General features: G+C 30.4%; 1 protein-coding gene across 1 annotated transcript; it reads left to right on the top strand.

Annotated features, from left to right (window-relative positions):
* The first annotated feature begins 937 nt into the window (after positions 1-937).
* Positions 938-17,662, top strand: LOC129905088 (rhythmically expressed gene 5 protein). Its single transcript, XM_055980463.1, has 3 exons — positions 938-1,840; positions 15,452-15,641; positions 16,704-17,662. The coding sequence occupies exons 1-3, from the start codon at positions 1,736-1,738 to the stop codon at positions 17,267-17,269; spliced, it is 861 nt and encodes a 286-aa protein (XP_055836438.1). The 5' UTR covers positions 938-1,735; the 3' UTR covers positions 17,270-17,662.
* Positions 17,663-20,449: the final 2,787 nt, after the last annotated feature.

Here is a 20,449-nt window from a genome sequence, read left to right on the forward strand (position 1 = left end):
TTTTGTTTCAGCCTACCCTCTGCCAGGGTAGCCACTGCCACTGTGGCGTATGCGTAACATTTATCCAAATATTTTTTTATGGGTTTTCATAAATTGAATTTTTTTCTAATAAAATAAGTGTAAATCTTAGTTGTTATGCATATCAGCTTAAACAAGCCCTTCATTATTTTAGTATAACTTTTCAAGTCACACCGATCAGTAATTTGTTGATACCCTCATAAGAAAATATCTTTTACGAGTGTATTTATTTTTATATAAAAGGTTAACCTTTTTAGTTCAGAAAACACAAATAAGACCAAGAAATAACAAAATTTAACCTTTATAAAACAGAATTGCCACAAATTTGTTGCAAATCAAGAGGGGAAATGCGGCTGTTCGGGTTACAATATTGTATAAGAATATGTTTCTGAAATTAAAGGAAAACAATTAGATTGTTTAGCTGGAGTTACATCTGCTAAATTAAAACCCATCTGTGCTATTCGGGTTCTAGAAGGATTTATCAAAAATGATCGAAATTTCAACCCAAGCCAAGCTTTCTAATCATAAGCTTATGTTCTTACCAATATTAATATCTTAACTATAACAAAAGTAATTATGTTAAAAAATATTTTCAATATGTTTCTTTTCTATTACGTATGTTATCGTTTGAAACTCTTTTCATTTTTGCAACTCCACCTACCCGACTATATTACTATCGACGATGTTCGTCCAAATTCCTAACAGCATGATACTTGTTTTGATATTTTGTTGTTGCTTTTTGTCTGTTTTGTTATTGTTGTTGTTTGATGATCATCTACATCCACAAAAGCCCGGATCGTGCCAATGAAGCTGAAATCAAACCACCGCGCGCGATGATGTCATTGAGCTAACCAAGTTGTGACGTCAAAGTCCGATCGGAAAGTGTTAAAAATTTTATAAATTGGAGAGAGCGTAGCGATCCTCTTCTCATTTCATATTGAATCGTCAAGACGAACTAACGTATTATACAAAAAATCGTATTTATCTCTACCGAACCTGAACTTTATTTATTTTTTTTTGTTATTTTTGCTTAACAAGAAAATAAACTGTAAAATCGAATTCGAAACGAGTAATAGTACCTACATTATTTAAAGATACAGATAAATCACAAAATTGTACAAGAAAACAACCAACATAAACTCAAAAAGAGAAAAGTCAAAGAAAGTTTTACAACACACAGGTCACCTCTTTTCTCCAACTCAATAAAATACTTGTGCGATTGGCAAGCAAGTAGGTGCGCAACTTCACGATTTAAACTGCAATTTATTTTATTTTTATCTGTGAGATACATTTTTTTGGTTCGATTGTGATTTTCATTTGCGTGGTTGGATTTTGTATCAAAAAAAAAAAAATATAGCATTCGCAAACAGAGTTTTGTGGATACATTTTCGTGTATTATATTTTTTGACTTGTCATATTTCGTCGTCCAGAAAGAAGAAAGTTCACCCAAAGTGAAATTTATTTACCGTGACAAAGTAATACCTAAGAGGTTTTATTTTGAAGATATTAAAAAGACTATTGGTATAGAGTTTTTGGGTGTTTGTCATTCGTGTGCAGTCTTTATAATAAAATTGCTAATTGCATTTATGAACAAGTTTTTAATTGCTTCGAGCACTTAAAACTCAACCTCATCTATTAAACGGGCTATTAAACTTTTTTTTTTTGTTGTTTTATATAAAAAAAAAGAAATAAATAAATAAAACATCTCAACATCAAAATGGCAATAAAAATAATTACAACTCTACTTATTTTGACCGTGTCTCTAGAGATGAGTTCCGGTTCAGCGATACCAATTTGGGAGTTTTTGTCACGTAATGAAAAGGTGAGTTCCAAACACTTTTTATAATCTAAAATCATATTATATTTTTTTGTTTATGTCATTATTTGATTATTTTTATTAAAAAATGTGTGGGCTATATTTTTGTTAACATAATCGACCTGTCATAATTGTATACCTGCTTTTATTATGGAGGCAATAAAAATATTGAACATGGGTTTGAGCTGGTAGGCGGGAATTGGATTAATAAATATTTTTGTAAACAATTTTTTTTTTAAATATGTTTGCACTTTAAGATGTTAACATATGAGAGGTTAAGATGAATTATTTTGCTGCATAAAATTTTGAAAATGGACTTTTGATGTTTACTATCATAACTTCTAAGAATTTTGAGATAGAGTCATTCATTGTCTCAAACTTTACTTTGTTAAAAAAAATTATTTGTTAAAAAATATTCTTCTTTATTCCATCCATACTTAGTAAAAATTTAAAAATAACTTAAAACCGAATTAAAACAAGGTTTTTTAAAACAAAAAATTAAACTAAAATTTTTAAGTCATAACTTAAATGAAGGAAAACATCCACAAGAAGTAAAAAAAAAAGTTTAAAAAAATTGTCAAATAAACTTTGTTAGCATTTCAAATTACGAATACGTCGTTTTTTCTTAAGAATATAGCAAAAAAATACTCCTCAAGTCTGTTTTTTTAATGCAAGTATTGTGCAATAAAGGAAGTATACGTTACCATTATTACCGGTGTGGCACTTTAAGTCCAAATATCATAAATTATTTAAATAAATATTCAATATTATTCAATATTATTTAATTAAATCAGACTAAGGAATGCATAGGGTTATACTAAATGAATGGTTTTTTTTTCCGCCTCGGATTTTTTCCATTTATCGAACATTATTTGTTATTTTGTTATGAAAAGATTAAAGTAAAAAATTATATGATAAACACAATTTGAAATTGTAATTTCCGAAAATTCTGGGTTTAAAAAAAAAAAAGAAAAAGTTCAAAACTATAGACCTATTGCAAAATAATCAATTGTTGCGAAGCTCCTTGAGTTGTGATTTAATCTTAAATCAATCACTGCGCCAAATCTACGTGACTTTTTTCATGGAGTTTACAGAAAATTGCATTGACTAATGTAAAAGTAAGAAAGAGTTAGATTGTGTTTTTAAACTTAGTGTACCTACTTGGATAAAGTAAAAGTTATATTTTGAGACCTCAGTCTTTTCAATTCAATAGATCCTAACTCGGTGCTTTTAAATGGTTGGCCACCAAACTATTTCCTTGTTAATACTGGAATGCCACAAGGCGGCCATTTTGGTCATTTATTTTTAATTTTATATATACTTATATGACTTCCGTCCATCTTGAAATATTCAAATATTCTAGAATATTTAAAATGATTTCTAATTATTTATTAATTTATTTTTTTTTAAACTTTATATACTTTATACTTTAAAATATGCCATGAGAACAGATTTTTGTTTTCCATTCATTACTAAAGCTATTAATGGGAGAAAAGACTTCATTCACCTTTTGTCTCGCATTAATTTCAATATTCGCAAAGAAATTTCAAAAATGTCTCAAATGTTATTAAATGTTTTACTATTATATCGTACTTTTAATTTACTATTTTCTCCTTTAAATATAGGTAATATTCAATTAAGGTTATCTTTCTTATTAGTAAATTTTAAAACTTATTCCAATCGCTTAATTTCTAAGTATACAAAAAGTTTTACCAATTGCAAATAATAATAAAAAATTATATGATAAAAATAAAAAGAAAAACGGGGGGTGTGACAAAAATACGCCAAAAAAATACTTACAAAATTATTCACAAATGTTGACCTTTTAAATATAAAATCTTAAAAAGTAAATATCAACAAAAACGTGCCTCCAAATAGAAAATGTTAATGTAACAATAGCTAAACATTATTATTATTTAAATTAATCTGTATGCAAAGTAAACTCTTCTCCAGAAACATTGTGAATATTTTTGTCTATATTTTCTATAACCTGAACTAATTAATAAAATACTCAGACAAAAACCTATAACACTTAATTCCCTTGAATACTAAAATATAAATCAAGGCAAATTTTACTACATCTACTACTTATCAAGAACAAAATACACAAAAACAAAAGTTTGTCTTATAAAAACCCTAATTTGTATTTAATTTGTTAAACTTTTAACATTTTCCATTGCATTATTTATATAAATTTGAACTTAAATTAAGAAATTTTGTTTTGATTAAACTTCTCTCACCTACGTCAGCAAGAGTGTTATAAAAACAAATTTTATTTCAAATTAATTCTAACTGTCTTTAGTTTTTTTTTCTCTAGAACCGGATATAAAGAAAAAAAAAGTGGAATTCCACCATAAAACTGGTCAGCCCCAAAATCTTCATAAATATTCACTATCAGTCAGTAGTAAACATCAACACTTTTAAAAACAATAACAACAACAAAAGAACAAAATTTCAAAAATCTTAATAAAAAATAAAGATATTTTTCCCAAAGAAAAAAAAAAAACCAAACAATAAACATAAACAATCTACTTTCTTATTCATCTTTATTATAAAATAGAAGATCTTTTTTGTCAAAACAAGACCCAAGACTTAAATATACTTAAAGCGTAAAAGCCGGTCTTTATCCTCCTATTGACCTTTTTAAAAATTCACTATTAAAAATGTATTTACAAAAGTTTTATAACAACAAATTTTGTTTGTTTTTAAGAACAACACAAAATTGTACTAAACTTTAAGTCTTGGTTGAAAGAACTTGCTCTTTTCGAGAAATGAAATAGGTTAATATCTTAGATCTTGAATTATATTTTTCACGAATCCATAACTTCTTCTTAAAGTTATATTAGAGAAAAACAAAATAAATTATTTACTATGACGTCAAAGAACACAAAAAACAAAAACTCAAAAAATATTCAAAATATTTGCTAATAAAAAAAAGAAGACAGATTTAGTAAATTTAAATAAAATATGCATTGGACATTGCCAAGTTCGTTACCACTACTCGCACCATACGATACCTTTTCTAATTTGCATTTGCTCAGACATAACATAAATATATGCGCACTGACCATTTTCATTGTCTGAGCGTCTAGTTAAAGATATAGATTTCCTAGAAGCGATATTAAAAAAATGTTTATTAACTTATTATTTAAATCATTTAGCAACTACTTGCCGCATAGGCTCGCAGTAAGAGTCGTGCTTTATGTGGCGATGCATATAATCTTTCTTTGCTTGGTTGTAACTTTTTTTTTTATTATGCGGCATCCGATGGATTATGGTGGTGGTGTGGCCGTCAACCGCGCTTTATGAATAGTTAATTCATTTGCATTTGTTTTTGAAGGACAGGGTGCCGCAAAATTAAACATATACGCATAAATAAAAAGATACAGAATGATAAACCAGATATAAGGTTATTGTGGACCTTAAAAAAATCATTGTATTAACCTTAGAAAATATTTTAAGAAGACATGTAAAAAATTTGAGGAAACTTAAAAAATAAAAGAAGTTCATCAGAATGATCTCAATGTTTCTAGCTCATAAATTATGTATGTCAAATCGTGTGAGAGCTTTGTACCGATAACATTCTCATCTTAAACCTTCATATAAACTTCATTGAATGGTTAAGACTTTATAACGTGACTAGTCTTTATCCACACACGCATCCATAAAAGTTCAAATAGGCCTTAAATGTTATACATGTATTTGAAATATTCAATAAAAACTAACAATCGGAACGATTTTGTCACACCCTGTTGTAAAACCGAGCAATGCAACACGATATATTGCATTGGAAAAAATAACTCAACGAAATGTTTATTTAAACAGAATGCTTCCTCTCTCCCACATGACCGTTTCAGCTGTTTGTAATTTATTCTTCGTATAAATGTTTTATCATAATCTTTACTGAATATTTGCACGATGTGTTTATTTTATTTGCGTAAGTGCCGGATTTCCCACAAGGTGTAAAAACGAGCCAATGAATTTAGAAATTTTTGAAATTTAAAATCTAAATTTGCCAAAATCTAGACCTCATTGCACTAATATTTTTCACTCCTAATTTTTAGTTTTTTAATTTAAAATAATGATAAATCAGATGGTGAATTTAATTTGCTAACGAGTCTATTTGCCATCCGCCCAATTAATGTATTAAAATTGGGCAAGGACAAATTTTAAAATAAAAATCTACTACAATTTGAGGTTCCTAGCAACTATTTGACAAAAATATTTTGACGCAAGCTTTTTCGGACATATTAGAGGCGTTCGTTTGGAGATGGTAGACTATTCATGAGTAGATGATTAGAAGATCTAGTACTACAATCAACGCGTTATCTACTCGAGTAGATATGAATGTGAATATGTTGTAGATACTAGATTTCTACTCATAAGCAGTCTCCCACCACCAAAGGAACGCGGCTATAGTTGGTATTAGCATTAGCCGCGTTCTATTGGAGGTGGTAAACTACTCATGAGTACATTTACTACTAGATCTACTCATATTCCTCTGCTCCAGTAGAAGGGAATTGCAATGATTTGGTTGAAATTACTTTTCATTGAAAAACATTAGTAAGTACTCATGGTTTGTGAGTAGTTTAACACCTCAAAAGATACGAGGATGTAATAGGCCAGTCTTATCTGTTAAAAACGTCACATCCTTCGTAAGATATCTATATCGATCTTTTAGAGTCTTTGTCGCATTCTTGAAAAAAAAGTAACAACTTGCATTAAATACAAGTGCGGCCCTGGGTTTATAAAAACTCCTTTATCTGCTAGAAAAAAAAAAAACACTGAATTAATGGTTAAATTTACAAAGGAAACAAACTATCAGATATACTATATGGGGAAACACAAAAAACAACAACAAATCATACAAAAATTAAATTAAATTGAAAACCATTAAGAACTTACAATTTAATGAATAAAATTAATCATTTTGTGTGGGATACTTGACAACATGATCCCAATCAATGATGATATCAGGCATTACATAAGCATATACCCCAATGACATGTGCGTCCTTAAACTATGTCCGTGTAACACTTTTTTTTCTATTATTTTTTGTTGAAATCACTTATAGATACTCGATGATCTTCGGGAATCTATTTCTAAACTCATAAATGTATTTTACATATAGGTGCATCACACTTCGCGGTATTGAAAAATCATGACTTTGCAATACATAAAATAAAAATAAAAATAAAATGTAGTAAAACTAAAGCTCTAAACAATAATTATTTTCAACTACCCGGTTTGCCGGTCTAGACAACAAAAACATAAAAAAAGTGCATTGTATCTATAGTTAATTTGTTTAGCTTCAAGAGCTCATACATACAAGCTCGAAGGTGAGCAATATAATGTTAATGTAAGACTGCAAAATAAATGGATTTTACAACCATTTTTCCTTTGTTACACATCGCTTATAATGCCCTCGTCTCTTCACAGTGTAAATGTGTAATATTTTTATTTTCGTTATTTAATTAATTCAGTACATGTGCTATGCACTCATTGTTGTTTGATAAATTGTTTTGATTGATTTGTTGATACTCTACAACTACAACAAAATTATTGACGAAACGTGATTTTACAAAAAGAAATAGAAAAAACTGGCAAATACTTTTAAGGGAGTTTGTTTTTATTGTTGTCTATAGATCTGTTGCCAAATTATATAACGTTCCACCTATAACTTTCATGATGAAACATTGTAAAATATTTTATAACTTTTTTTTCTGTTGTTTTGGTTGAGATAAAAAAAAAAAAACAACATCTGCCAACATTTTGCTGTATAATAAATGGGGGTTATAGCTTGTATAATAAGCATTAGCTTATTGTTTTTTTAATATATTGGTGACTAATGGAAGTTCAGGTGCTGTTATATTGCCGGTAGAGGTATCACTATCATGTCTATTTCCGGTAATAAATAAATATCAGGGTTTTAAACGATGTGGTCCCACAATGTTTAAGCTTCTTCCGAAAGTGAATTTGATTAAATTATTTGTTAAGGCTTATCGATATACATAATAACATTGCGAAATGTAAATAGTTTTTGGTTCAATGAACTATTATTTGTTATTCAGCTTTAATGGAAACTGATTATGAGACTTTTTTAAAACTGTAATAGACGTTCAACTTCTATTCTGGAAATAATTTTGAGCAAGTTCAATCTTTGTAGTCTTTTCTATTATTTTGTTGAAAGTTGACAGAATATTGGCAAGAAATATTACTGGAACATTGGCTGCGTTCCTTTGGAGGTGTTACTCTAAACTTGTCATGAGTAAAAATCTAGTACTACCAATCTCACTTCGTATCTACTCAGTACTCGACCAGAAAATAATGTGACAGTTATAGTACTAGAAATCATCTACTCATGAGTACCATCTAAAGAGAAACGCGGCTACTACCTATTGCAACTCGTTTATATAGGTGTGTTTCTTAAGGACTCAAAAAGTACTTACAATTATTTCAGATTGTTTTTAACACTTTTTTTTTCTATAAATAAAAAATCTTAATGTAGTCATACGAATAAGTACGTCTTGGTTGAAGGTGTCAGAATCCATCTTTGTACCTACATAATTTTTCACTGTACTGTTTGATTACATCAATGTCAAGTTGCACTCAAACAGAAGTTAGTTTTTTGTCTTACATCAAACTGTGATTATAATTAATGATAATGAATAACCATAACAATTAACAATTGTAAACTATTAGTTCTTTTTTGTCTCTGTCACAATGAATTTTCAGTGTTAGCGAAGCATTATACAAAATAATTAAATCTACTACTTTCATCAGTTATATAAACAAAATCTCCCATTGAGATTGGCACTTGTAAGTCAAGTCATTTGAATGTCATTGCTGATATGATAAACGATCTTAAACACTTGAAAATAATTACAAAGTTTTAAATACAGACTTATAGACTTTCTTTATATGAAAGATGTGTAGGTATACAAAAGTGCCAATAAGATGCGTGCGAAAGTGAAAGTTTATTTTTTTTTTTCATAGGTACCATACCAGTCTGGCATTGAATTTGTTAATTTTTTTTTTTTACTTTGCAAATTTTATTTATTACAAACTTTTGTCTTGTCATTCATAAATAAAAGATAAAAAGTCATACTACACATAAACTTATTGTTTAAAGGTGCCTACAACTTCGTGCTGTTGCAGAGCTTTAACAATCTTTATTATTTTTACTCTTGAGTTGAAACTAAATAAAAGTGTGAACATACATATACCTTTATACCTTATACAAATTTCGACCCCTATTTGGCACGCTCTGAATATAATATTGTAAATTTATTACTCTTTTTTAATGTGACACTAATTGTAGTTGAGAAACGATATGACAGTTTACACGCATTATTACTTCATATGTTTGGCATGGTGGCAATGACATCAAACAAACAAGTGAGGGATCAGTTGTGAGATAACTGCAGGAAAAAGTAAGAAGAACGATATTTTTTAACACAAAGATAAACTGCGTTCATAGTTAAATTTTAAAGCTTATATTAAAAGAACCTTCACCTTTCTTTCCTCTTAGCTCAACATAAATCTATAACATTAGAAGTAGGTACAATATATTTATAGTATCAATCGAACTAACATATTTCTGCTGAACACCCCTTCAAGCAAACGAGTCCGACCTCGGTTCGAATCGGCTCCGAAGTGAGTCTGAACTCGACAACGAAAACGGTCCCACGGTGGCACAAATTAGTATGAAAATTATAATCACTGCAGATTCGATTGTATAAATATTGGTATTTTCACCACGATTTCCTTCGACTTTTTGTTCATACACAAAAAGTTGTAAATGTGTGAGTAAAATGGCATATCCAAATGAAGAAATCAAACAGAACTCCGTTTTCTTGCTTGAAGGGACACTCATGATAAACGGTTTTCGTTTTAAAGGTGCAGGTGACACTCAAAAAGGCGTGTTCATGTACTTGCATCGTGAAACCATAAATAATCAAAAAAGGAGTGAAATCCATCAGTTTTGAAGTCATCTTTAAAATAACACTTCTCAATCTTAATTTTTCTTATTTTCTTCAAAAAACATGTATGTATGAACTCTGTGCAGTTTTGGAGAAAGGTGTTACATCATCAAAGCCCTCTCGTAAACAATATTATTATTTAATTACTTCCTTTCATATTATGCATAACTTCCACTCCATCACCAAACCCTAAAGTAAAAATTTTAAATAAGATATCAACACATCACGTCTGTTAGTTCGTCCATCACATTACAAAGAAAAACACAAAAATAATGACTCTTTCCGCTTATATCATAAAACTAGGTAACTTATATGACGTATGCTCCTTAAGAAGAGATATATCTTAATTACACCTTTGATGACTTGATAGCTTTTCTTCGTCAATGCCTTTCAAAAAAGTTGTTAAAACTTCATTTAAACTCTATAGGTCCTCTCTTTAGATCTTTTATCTTTGAAACAACTTATAAGTTGTATAATAATTTATTATTTTTTTAGATCAAATTTTGTTTATTTCTTTCATTATGTTGAAGTCAACGAACTGCACTTTCTTTTTCTTAACATTTTCAATATGATGAAAATTTTTGAAGTTCATTTACCTACCTTAACATGATCATGATCACATTATGTCATGTTTGGAAATCTCATTTTTTATTTTATAGGTTAGAAAGTCAAAAGAAAAGACGTAAGGACTGTTAAAAATTTGGCATAAGACCATAGACTTAATTTAAAAAATAGGTTGTTGGAAATAAAAGTTAAATTAAAGTTGTAATAATAGTCCAAATTATGTCTTAAATAATTGCTTGTAAAAGCTTTTATAGGGTTAAATTATACACTTTTTCTGTTTGACAGTTGCTATAAACACAGATTAAATACAAAAATTTGGACAGATTTTGACAAAATCTGAAAATAACAAATTTGACAGTTGGATGAGGTCCCATCCTTTCTTTCCATCTTGACACTTGCTTATGCCTCGTGAGAAAGATAAAACACACTACTTGTCTAATTCAAACTTAATCTATCTAATTAAAATGAGTTAAAGTCCATAGACTTTTTCAAGACTAGACTAAATGGAATTTTACATTGAACTTGATACTGTTTTTTATAGAAACAAGTTAATCAAGTCATTTAACTTTTTTTTTCTGCATGAAATGACTGGATTAAATGATTCAATATTAAGTGTAATAAAGTGTCAACTTATAATCTGAAAAGTGGTTAATCTAAGGTGATTAATATAAATTAATTAAAAAACAAACTATTGTTAAAGAGGATTATAATTTTAATTACATTTTTGTATTTAATTACAATCTGCATTTTTTTCATTGTTCAATGCAATTCGTATCACGTAAAATTGCATTATTGTAGTCGATTTATTATAAATACCATAGCATACACCTTCTCTAATTATATACAACCTTCTTGTACAAAGCAAAAATAACTCATTATAATTCAATTTGAAGAAAATTGTCAAATCAAAACTGGCTTCAAGTCCCCCGTTCGTTCAAGGTGTATACAGTATTTTTACTTAGCTACAATAAATAAAATCCATAATATGCAAATATCTTGCGATGAGCTGGAGGTAAACCTTCTGCATTAAAATGACAACCGAACCAACATTTTTTGAAAGTAATATTGAGTTATAGTAAATGAAAGTTTTGGATTTTTGGCAAAGATTTTTGGCAAAAACTGTAGTTTTAAGTTGGCATATTGTGTTCGATTGTTATCTTATTTTGTTTGAAAGCATTGCTGCCAAAATTATAAAACTTTAATAGCAACAAATTTGGCACTGTTTCCAGTTTTTGTCATAAATAATGTAATTCACATCTTCTTATAAAAAAAAAATTGAAGTTGTTAAAAGATGTTTCATTACTTACGACATTTATTTTTTAAGATTAAAAATACAATATAATTTTAAAATATACTCCTGAAATTTCGTTCAATCTCATGACATTTTTCACTTGAATTAACAAGTTCAAGTCTTTTTGATGCAGTTTCGCATTATTTGTATAATGTAAACTTGAATTTCAGAAGTTTAAAAATATTAAAATAAATATATTAACTTACATTTGCGTAAGCGAAAACATTAAATATTTGCTTAACATTCAAGCAAGCAAGGTACTGTAACAGCTTAAATGTCTGTTTTCACTTGCTTTCTTCTTATTGACTATTTAACTCAAGCGATGTGATGGTGTATTTTACAATGATATTTTCTGAATTTAAATTTGTCTTTGTTATCTTTTACATTGTTGTGCAAAAAAATTATCAGCTGGCCCTGACTAACAGTATTGCTTCTATAAAGCCTTACAGATGCTTCAGTTACTTCTTTAAAGCTTTTTAAAAGCAAAATAGTTGTTAGATGGGAGAAATAGCTTTTGGAGAGCAATTTTTAGTTAGTTTTTGGCATATGCTTCCGTTTAGGTGATATTAAAATTTGAATTATTCTTCAATAGTGACACAAAAACAAGTGACAGCCAAACTGATACACCATTTTACTTTTTTTTATCGTTGGAATGCGTTCACTTTGTTCTCACTCGGCCAACTCATTTTGACATTTCAGTGTTTCTTTCACACTTGCACTTTATGATGAGAAAGTGAGCCAGGAAATTTTTAAGGCTTTTTGACAGACTCTTTTTGATCCCAATGTGATCACGGTCTATTGATGAGTCTACGAACAAAAATGGATTCACTTTTTGACAAAGAACTAAATTTTCACAACTAGAAATCATGAAACTTCAAGTGACCTCTATTCCAAATGCATTTCACTTAAGAACGACAGTAAACGAGACACATAAATCATCTTCCAGCAGACAAGTTTGACAGTAGGATAGAATTCCATTAATAATAATTTACTTTTTGACACATTGTTATTGTGTGGGTAATGTGGATACATTAACAAGGTATTCTTTTATGAGGCCGTTGACTCACAATTATTCTACTTTACTAACTGTTTTGAAGATTTTATGACAATATCCTCTTTCATGATCATTGTTTTCTTAAGCAAATATGTCGTTTCTTCCGGTTTAACTGCATTTTATATCAGTCTACCAGAAAATAATAATCTTCCCACGAAATGTCCTTATTTGCATAATCCAAGATAAAAATATCTTCAGTTTACTGTTAACTTAATTTTAGAACATTTAATGGAAGTGAATTTTTGGCGAAGCAATAATAAAAAAAAGAACTTGGATGCGATTATACAAAATTATTTTAAAATATACTTAATTTTTAAGCATCCAAGGTAAATCAAGAAATTGTATTGTTTAGTTTTTTTTGTTTAAAATTGAATTACAATTTTTAGGGCAAGAATGACTTCTTATTAAAATGAAATTAACGCATTCCAAACTCTAATGTTCCTGTTCTCGAATAATAATATCGGACTTTCATAACTTCTTTTATGAATCATCAAAAGCTTTAGTCATCTTTGAATGACTTCGATTGTGAAATAAACCAATTGCTTTCAAATTTTTGATATCTAAAAATGGATTCATACAATCATCAAATAGAAACAAAAAATTCCTGACAAGCACGTTCCAGGTTATAGGTATGTAGATTAAAGTCAAAAATGTATCTTTGCTACTGGAAAGCCCAGTAGAACCAAAATCAATCGGTTTAACAAAGCAATTCGGATACATATCACGCACTCACGTAATAAACTTATACAAGCCAAAGACTTCAATTTCACAAACAAACAAAAAAAAAAATAAGTCAAATTAGAATATTTACTCAACCAAAGTAGATCTAGAGTAGAGGTATATTTTTTTTTATTTTCTTATTCATCGGATGAGTTCCAGTTTCTCATGCACATCATTTATCTTGATAACTGACTCATCATCAAGATCATCATATAGGTAGGCAAGGTACATCTGCACGGTAGCTAGCTGAACCATGGTATCTTTGAATTTTCTTTAAGTGCTGTGCGAAAAATTCTTGTCTATTTTTTTTTTTTTTGCTCACATTGTGATTAACAAAAATCCCGATGTAAACAAGCCCTTATTGACAGTTGTTAAAATAAATGATTGCTTTTACTCTTCTAAAGACGTTCATAGTGAAAAAGCAGTACGAAAACGTCAAAATGAGTCGAAAGATTGAGTCCAATGCGAACACCATCTAATTGTGCTGACATCTAAGACGGTATTCGCATTGGCCTCACTCCGCCTAATCATTTTGAAATTTCTGTGTTGCTGTCCCACTTACACTTCATGGTGAGAAAGAAATAGCCACAAGAGGCAGGAAATTTTAAACTAATTTAAAATCCTTGAACTCACAGAAATGTCAAAATGAATTCGCAGTGATAGGCCAATGTGAACACCGTCTTAAGTTGAACAACTTTCTATGACAGCTTTAGCTTTGACTTTGACAGTTGCATTTGCATTATAAGTGTGTTCAGTGAACATGACAACATCGAACAAATAAATCAGTTCAGATTGAGAGTTGAGATTTTACAAAGTTTTCTTCCGAAAGTACCCAACTAGCACAACAGCTTCTATAAATTGAGATCTCGCAGGTTCTGCTTTGTATACAGCTTGTATTGAGCTTGCTTCAGAATTTAATCGCTTATAGAAGTTCGGACTTGTTTAACAACTTCTAATAAGTTGTTTAAATACTGTTAAAGAAACTTAAACGAAGAAAGCTTGTTTTTCGGATAAGCTTGCTTAGTGAATTTATAGAGGCCTTACAGAAATTACCAAGTTTTTATTTAATTTTTGGTTTTGATATTGAATAATCTAGCTTGGACACTTTTTGGTTTCGACATTGAATAATTTAGCTCGGACATTTTTTTCTTTGACATTTCTGCTATTTGAACTGATTAAGTTTTTGATTTCATTAATGAATATACTAGGATGGCCGAGTGGGTAGAGTGATGGACTACTACCAAGCAGATACGAAGTTCGATTCCTGGGTGTGGTAAAAAAAATTATCTACTTTTCAAATTATTATTAATAGATAAACTAAATACTAATATAATGTTATATATAATATCAGGTCAAAAGATATAATTCATGATTTAAAACCTGCTAAAAAAGAATTCTTTTTGGTTTTTGTAGTTTTTTTTTTTTTTTTTTTTTTAATTTCGATAAGACATGTATTAAAGAGCTATACAGGCGGTTCCGAAGCTATCTGTCAAATCTCAAAGCTTCGGTAGAGCTTCGGTAAAGCTTCGTTTAAGATCCTTATAGAGAGTCAAACTTGTATAACGTTCTCCTTTTTCCATGCCCAACAACCTTACTAAAGTTTAAAAGAAGCTGAAATGTAGCTTTTGTAATACCTTAACCGAAGCTGAAATGTTAGTTGGGTAGACGATGAAAAACTTTTTTCTTTAGTTTAGACATTAAATTGTTAAAAATTTTGCTTCCACAGTACTGTCATGCATGCTCTTATACCATTATAAACTAAAACTACTTCTTTTAACGGCTATATTGCCTGTCTTATAGTCTTCACTTTAGAAAATGTAGATTTATAGATCAAAGAACTGTAACTGTAATATTAGTATTATAGTGGTGCTCTGATGCTCTAGTTTTTGCACAATGCAGACCAAGGGAAATAAAATGTATGTACAACTAAATACAAAAAAAAAATCTATACAACCTTACTTTCAAACTGAATTTTTGATTTTCTATTTTTTATTGTATTATTGCAGATGTCTTATTTGTATTCAACATTTGCCAAGCTAGTGAGCGATCATTGTAAGACGAATACAGATACTCGAACTGTACCAGTTAATCATTGCAAACGCGATCTTCTCAACTATGGATATGAGAAATTACAGACGTTCGCAGATCATCAATTGGACACATTGGATCCATATCAAAGAGGTGCTAATGAATTGAGTAAGTATTTTTAATATTTTTTTTCGTTGGGGTATTTTGTTTACTTTTTTAGGGATATATTTAAATAAATGAGTGACAAAATAACTGCGCAGATATTTTTAATATTCAAGAGCTAGATTACTTTTATTTGGAAAACAATGAGTCACCTTGAAAGAAAGTTTTTATCAAAAAGCTGACAAGTGAATACCTTTTTTTCAAAATGATCTAGTTTTTTTAGTCAGTCTGACAGATGGGGTTTTGAATTATGTATTTACGAGGTTAGAAGATTGATTGATAAAGATAATGCAAGATTGTATACATATAAATTATTTTAGTCTTCAGGTTCTATAATTTTCAGTAGGTAATAGATTCAAATTAAATTTTTACTATGAGACCCTGTAACGTATGTGTAATATTTTTTCATATTATTTCAGTGATTAAAAAAAAAATCAAATGCATTGTCTGCGATAGCCAAAAACACACACTCAGTCAAGGCAAACAGGTCTATAATAGCTGCGTTTCCTTGGAGATGGTAGACTACTGATGAGTAGAAATCTAGTACAAAAACTATACATTTCTATCTACTCCAGCAGAAGATAATGTGTTGATTGTACTACTAGATCTACTAATCATCTACTCTAGCAGAAGATCATACATATGTAGATTTTAGTACTAGATCTAATTATAATCTACTCATGAGAGTTTACCACCACGGTCGCGCGGCCACGGTCGCTAATTTAAAGCTTACCAATCCCCAATTGAAATATTTCAATGTGATAACTTTTAACTTTTGTAAGCTGCAATAGCCCCCTTTCATTGGGGGTGGTAGTTTACTCGTGAGTAGAAATCTAGTACAACAACTGAACATTCTTTTTTCCTCGAGTGGAAGATCATTTGTTAATTGTAGTACTAGTACTCATGAGTAAACTACCACTTCCAACGGAACGGGGCTAATGTAAAGAACGCTTTCTTGTTGAGGAGAGTTTCGTTATGTAAAAGATATCCCTTTTTCGCAATCATGTTTCTAACACTCCTTAAACATTCGTATTTTATTAATAAATTTTTCTTTTCTTCTACTTAAAGTCTGGACAACAATGATCCGTGGTCATCCAGCTGTAGCAATCCCACCCAGTCGTCACCCACAACCTACTCAAGCCCCCAGTTCAATGGTCGTCCTAACCCACCAAAATAACCCATCATACCCATCCAATCCTTTGTTCGATGAACATGAACGTAAACACGCCTTTGCCATGGATATGGACACAGCTTATGGTTATGCACCGCCTGCACCAGCATCAGCTGAAGATCGTTTTTCCGTCCATTCAACATCTGCCACATCATTCAAACAGCCAACATATCTGAGTGGTCCATTTGTTTTCCGAGTTCGTCCAGATGGCACTCCTATCGAAGAAGACAAACACAGACCATATCCTGTCGATGATGATCTTGAAGCCTTCCAAATTGCCAAACAGAGTAAAGTAGCAACAATCAGTAGCATCAAGCAAAAGAGATTAGCTACTCTTGCCAGTCAACATTTGACAGTTCAACCTCAATTGCAACGTGACAGACGTCAATCCAAGGTTGTCAATAAGCAATATCAATCTGTGGTTGGTACCCCTTACTATAGCCGCCGAGTGGTTCTTGTGTAAAAAAGAAAACAAGGTCGTCAGTGAAAAGGTTAAGAGCCTAACGTGTCTAGCGATAAAGAGAGGATCAACTATATAATTATGCTTCCTGGTTGTCATAATGACACATCATCCAAGTATTCCTTAGATAAGCATTGAGCATTTTATCATCATCACAAAAACACATGTCAAGCTTGTAACGAGACGGGGGGCTCTTGATGCGGAGATATATTTATAAATTTATACTATGTGGTATTCTTAAGATCTGTTTAGACTGAATGCATGTAAAAATGAAAATGAATGAACAAAACTGAGTGACTGAGTGAGTGGTTTAATGGGTAAATGCGACGAGACGATCTGATTGTATAGGAAATTATGCAAATTTAAACTTCATACCGATTATATACAAAGCAAAAATTAAAAAAAAAAAAAAAACTGGGATTATTCATTACTATCATCATCATAACTAGTAATTAAACTCATCTCTAATTGTAATGCAGTTAAGTTAAAAAGCTTTGAACTTATATGAGTATAATAATAGACAAAGCAGGAAATAAAATTAAGATTCATCTTTAATTGACTAAAGATGAGTTTTTTTAACGTACATTCCTTAAGTTGATTTCATATTTTCTATACAAAATTCATCTCATGATTTGTTTTTCGTTTAGTTTAAAGACTACTTTAATAAGTTTTTTTTTTCATTTGAATATAAATATATATAAGATAATCATCACTAATAATTTAAGTTCATTTAATTATTAATAAAGTTTAAATTTATAAATTAGTGTAAGAATTATATACAATGTGATGTTAAACCATTTTTATGTTATATGTAAATTAGAAAAATAAATTATTACAAAATATTCTCGTATTTAACAAGATTTGTTTTTTATTTGTTAATAAGTTCTCAGACTGCTTGTAAGGAAAAAACAAGTTTAATTCAACAATTTGTATGTTTCAGTCAACAAGATGTACTCCAAGCAAGGTAAACCAATACGGAAAACAACTAATTTTAGCCGCGTTCGTTTGGAGATAGTAGACTACTTATCATTGTATATATATTTCTATAGTACTATCATGAAGTCGAATTTAGTATTAGTTCATGTCGCCACTTTTTTGAGGTGGCGCTCAGTGTGTTTTTTTCATACAAATTCTGCATTTTCAAGTCACCACTACCCTACTAACAATTTTGCTTCTATAAAGCTTTACAGAAGCAACAATTGCATCTTTAAAGCTTTATAGAACCAAAATTGTTTGTTGGGTAGAGTTCCTAAGATCGTTTCACTCCATGATAGTACTATGGAAATATATATACAATGCTACTTATGAGATTATGATTAGTAGATCTAGTAGGATCTAGCGCGCCTCTTTTCAAAACTTATGAGTGCAAAAGAGAATAAATATAAAACAAAAATTATCCGACCGGAGAGTCGTGGGTCGAAGTTCTGAGACTCCTTTTGACGTTTCTTTTTCCACTTTTTCTTTTTTCAACATTCCCTTTCATTTCTTTTCGCTTCCTGGTGCAAAACAACAACAACAAATTTTAAATCAAAATGTCAAATTTGAGTCCTAGACTCAAGAGGCATCGTGTAATAGTACGCGCCTCACAGAATTATTATCAAAAGCAAATTCGAAAAAAGAGTCAAGCCTTTTAAGGCTTCCTGTAAGTAGCTGACATACGAATGCGTAGTTGTTGTACTAGATTTCTACTCATGAGTAATTTACCACCTCGAAAGGAACGCGGCTATTGCACAAAATGTTAGCCACGTTTCTTTGGAGGTGATTAGCGTACTCTATTCATGAGTATTCATAGCCTAGTACGCTGCTGATGAGATACGAAAAATTACATACAAAAGTAGCACAATGAAATGGAAAACAAAAAATTTCGTTCTGCATTAAGGCTTGGCCACATCGGAGGGTATGCGGTAGCGATACGTATGCGGTAGCGGTACGGGTAGAGGTAACGGTACTTGTATGAAAAAAATTCAACATCTGAACGTTGATATGTCAGTTTGGAATTTTTTTCATACAAGTACCGTTACCTCTACCCGTACCGCTACCGCATACCCTCCGGTGTGGCCAAGCCTTTACACCGTTGGACCAGCGAAATTAAAAATTGTACTAGATTATCTGGAGGAGTCTCCACCTTTTTTTTTGTACGAAAACATTAACCCTCAGTAGACACACCCCTTTTTTGTGACATGCAAGGCATACGGATGCGAATTTGGTTTTTACTTTTTCATGTCGTTATAACTTTTTTCGGTTTTAATATTTTATAGGGAATATGCATATAAATTTGACGTAGAATTTTCCGAAGAATCCGAATATTATTTTCACAATTCCTATCGTTAATTTAAAAATGTTGTCCTGCCAAATTCACACTCGTGGTGTGCCGACAGAGGGTTAATTGTATATACGGGAAAATGACTCTTGAGAGCTACATTTTTGTTAGTCATTTAGTCATTGCATGTCTTTCTGAAATTTGTGTTAAGATTTATTTGGTTTTGCAACATAAATGTTTTTCCGCTGGGATTTCGTCAGCATTTCGTTGTCCTGTTGGAGACCGACAACGGTGTTTGAGGCTTATGGATCTAATATCCTCACGGAAAAGTACTCATGATTGTTTTGCAAATGTCGCACTTGTCACATTAGAAAAGCCTTATGCACACGTTCAACACATTTTCTGCAGTTATTTTTGTTTTTTGGGGAATTTGTAAAATTAAAATGTTTTCACCGATGCATTCTTAAAATTTTAATTATGGCCCTGTTAAGTGTTAAAACAAACAATTTTCTGCAGTCATGATAACGTCGCGTTCAGGTGTCATAGTGTCTGAGAGGAGGCCCAACACCAATAAAACGTGTCTACAGCGTTTGTTGTAATTATCGCCGTTGGAAGAACCTAAAAAAGACAATTAGTCAAGGAAACATGCTTTACTGCAAAATGGATCCACTATTTCGCGTTTGATTTTGTTATATCTGCTGTGGTCACCATTTGATCATTACTGAACGATTAAATGTCGAAAAATATTTCTTAGAATTCTGAAGAACATTATACATAAATATACATTCAAATAAAAAAAATCGAAAACAGAAACTGGTTCATTTTTGAATATTATATAAAACTCAACTTACATAATCTTAAAGAAAAATTCGTTAGATTATTATTTGGTAAGTGATAGAAATTTTTTTATCGTCTATTAAAAA

This window comes from Episyrphus balteatus, chromosome 1 (genome assembly GCF_945859705.1).
Source record: "Episyrphus balteatus chromosome 1, idEpiBalt1.1, whole genome shotgun sequence".
NCBI classification, from domain to species: Eukaryota; Metazoa; Arthropoda; class Insecta; order Diptera; family Syrphidae; genus Episyrphus; species Episyrphus balteatus.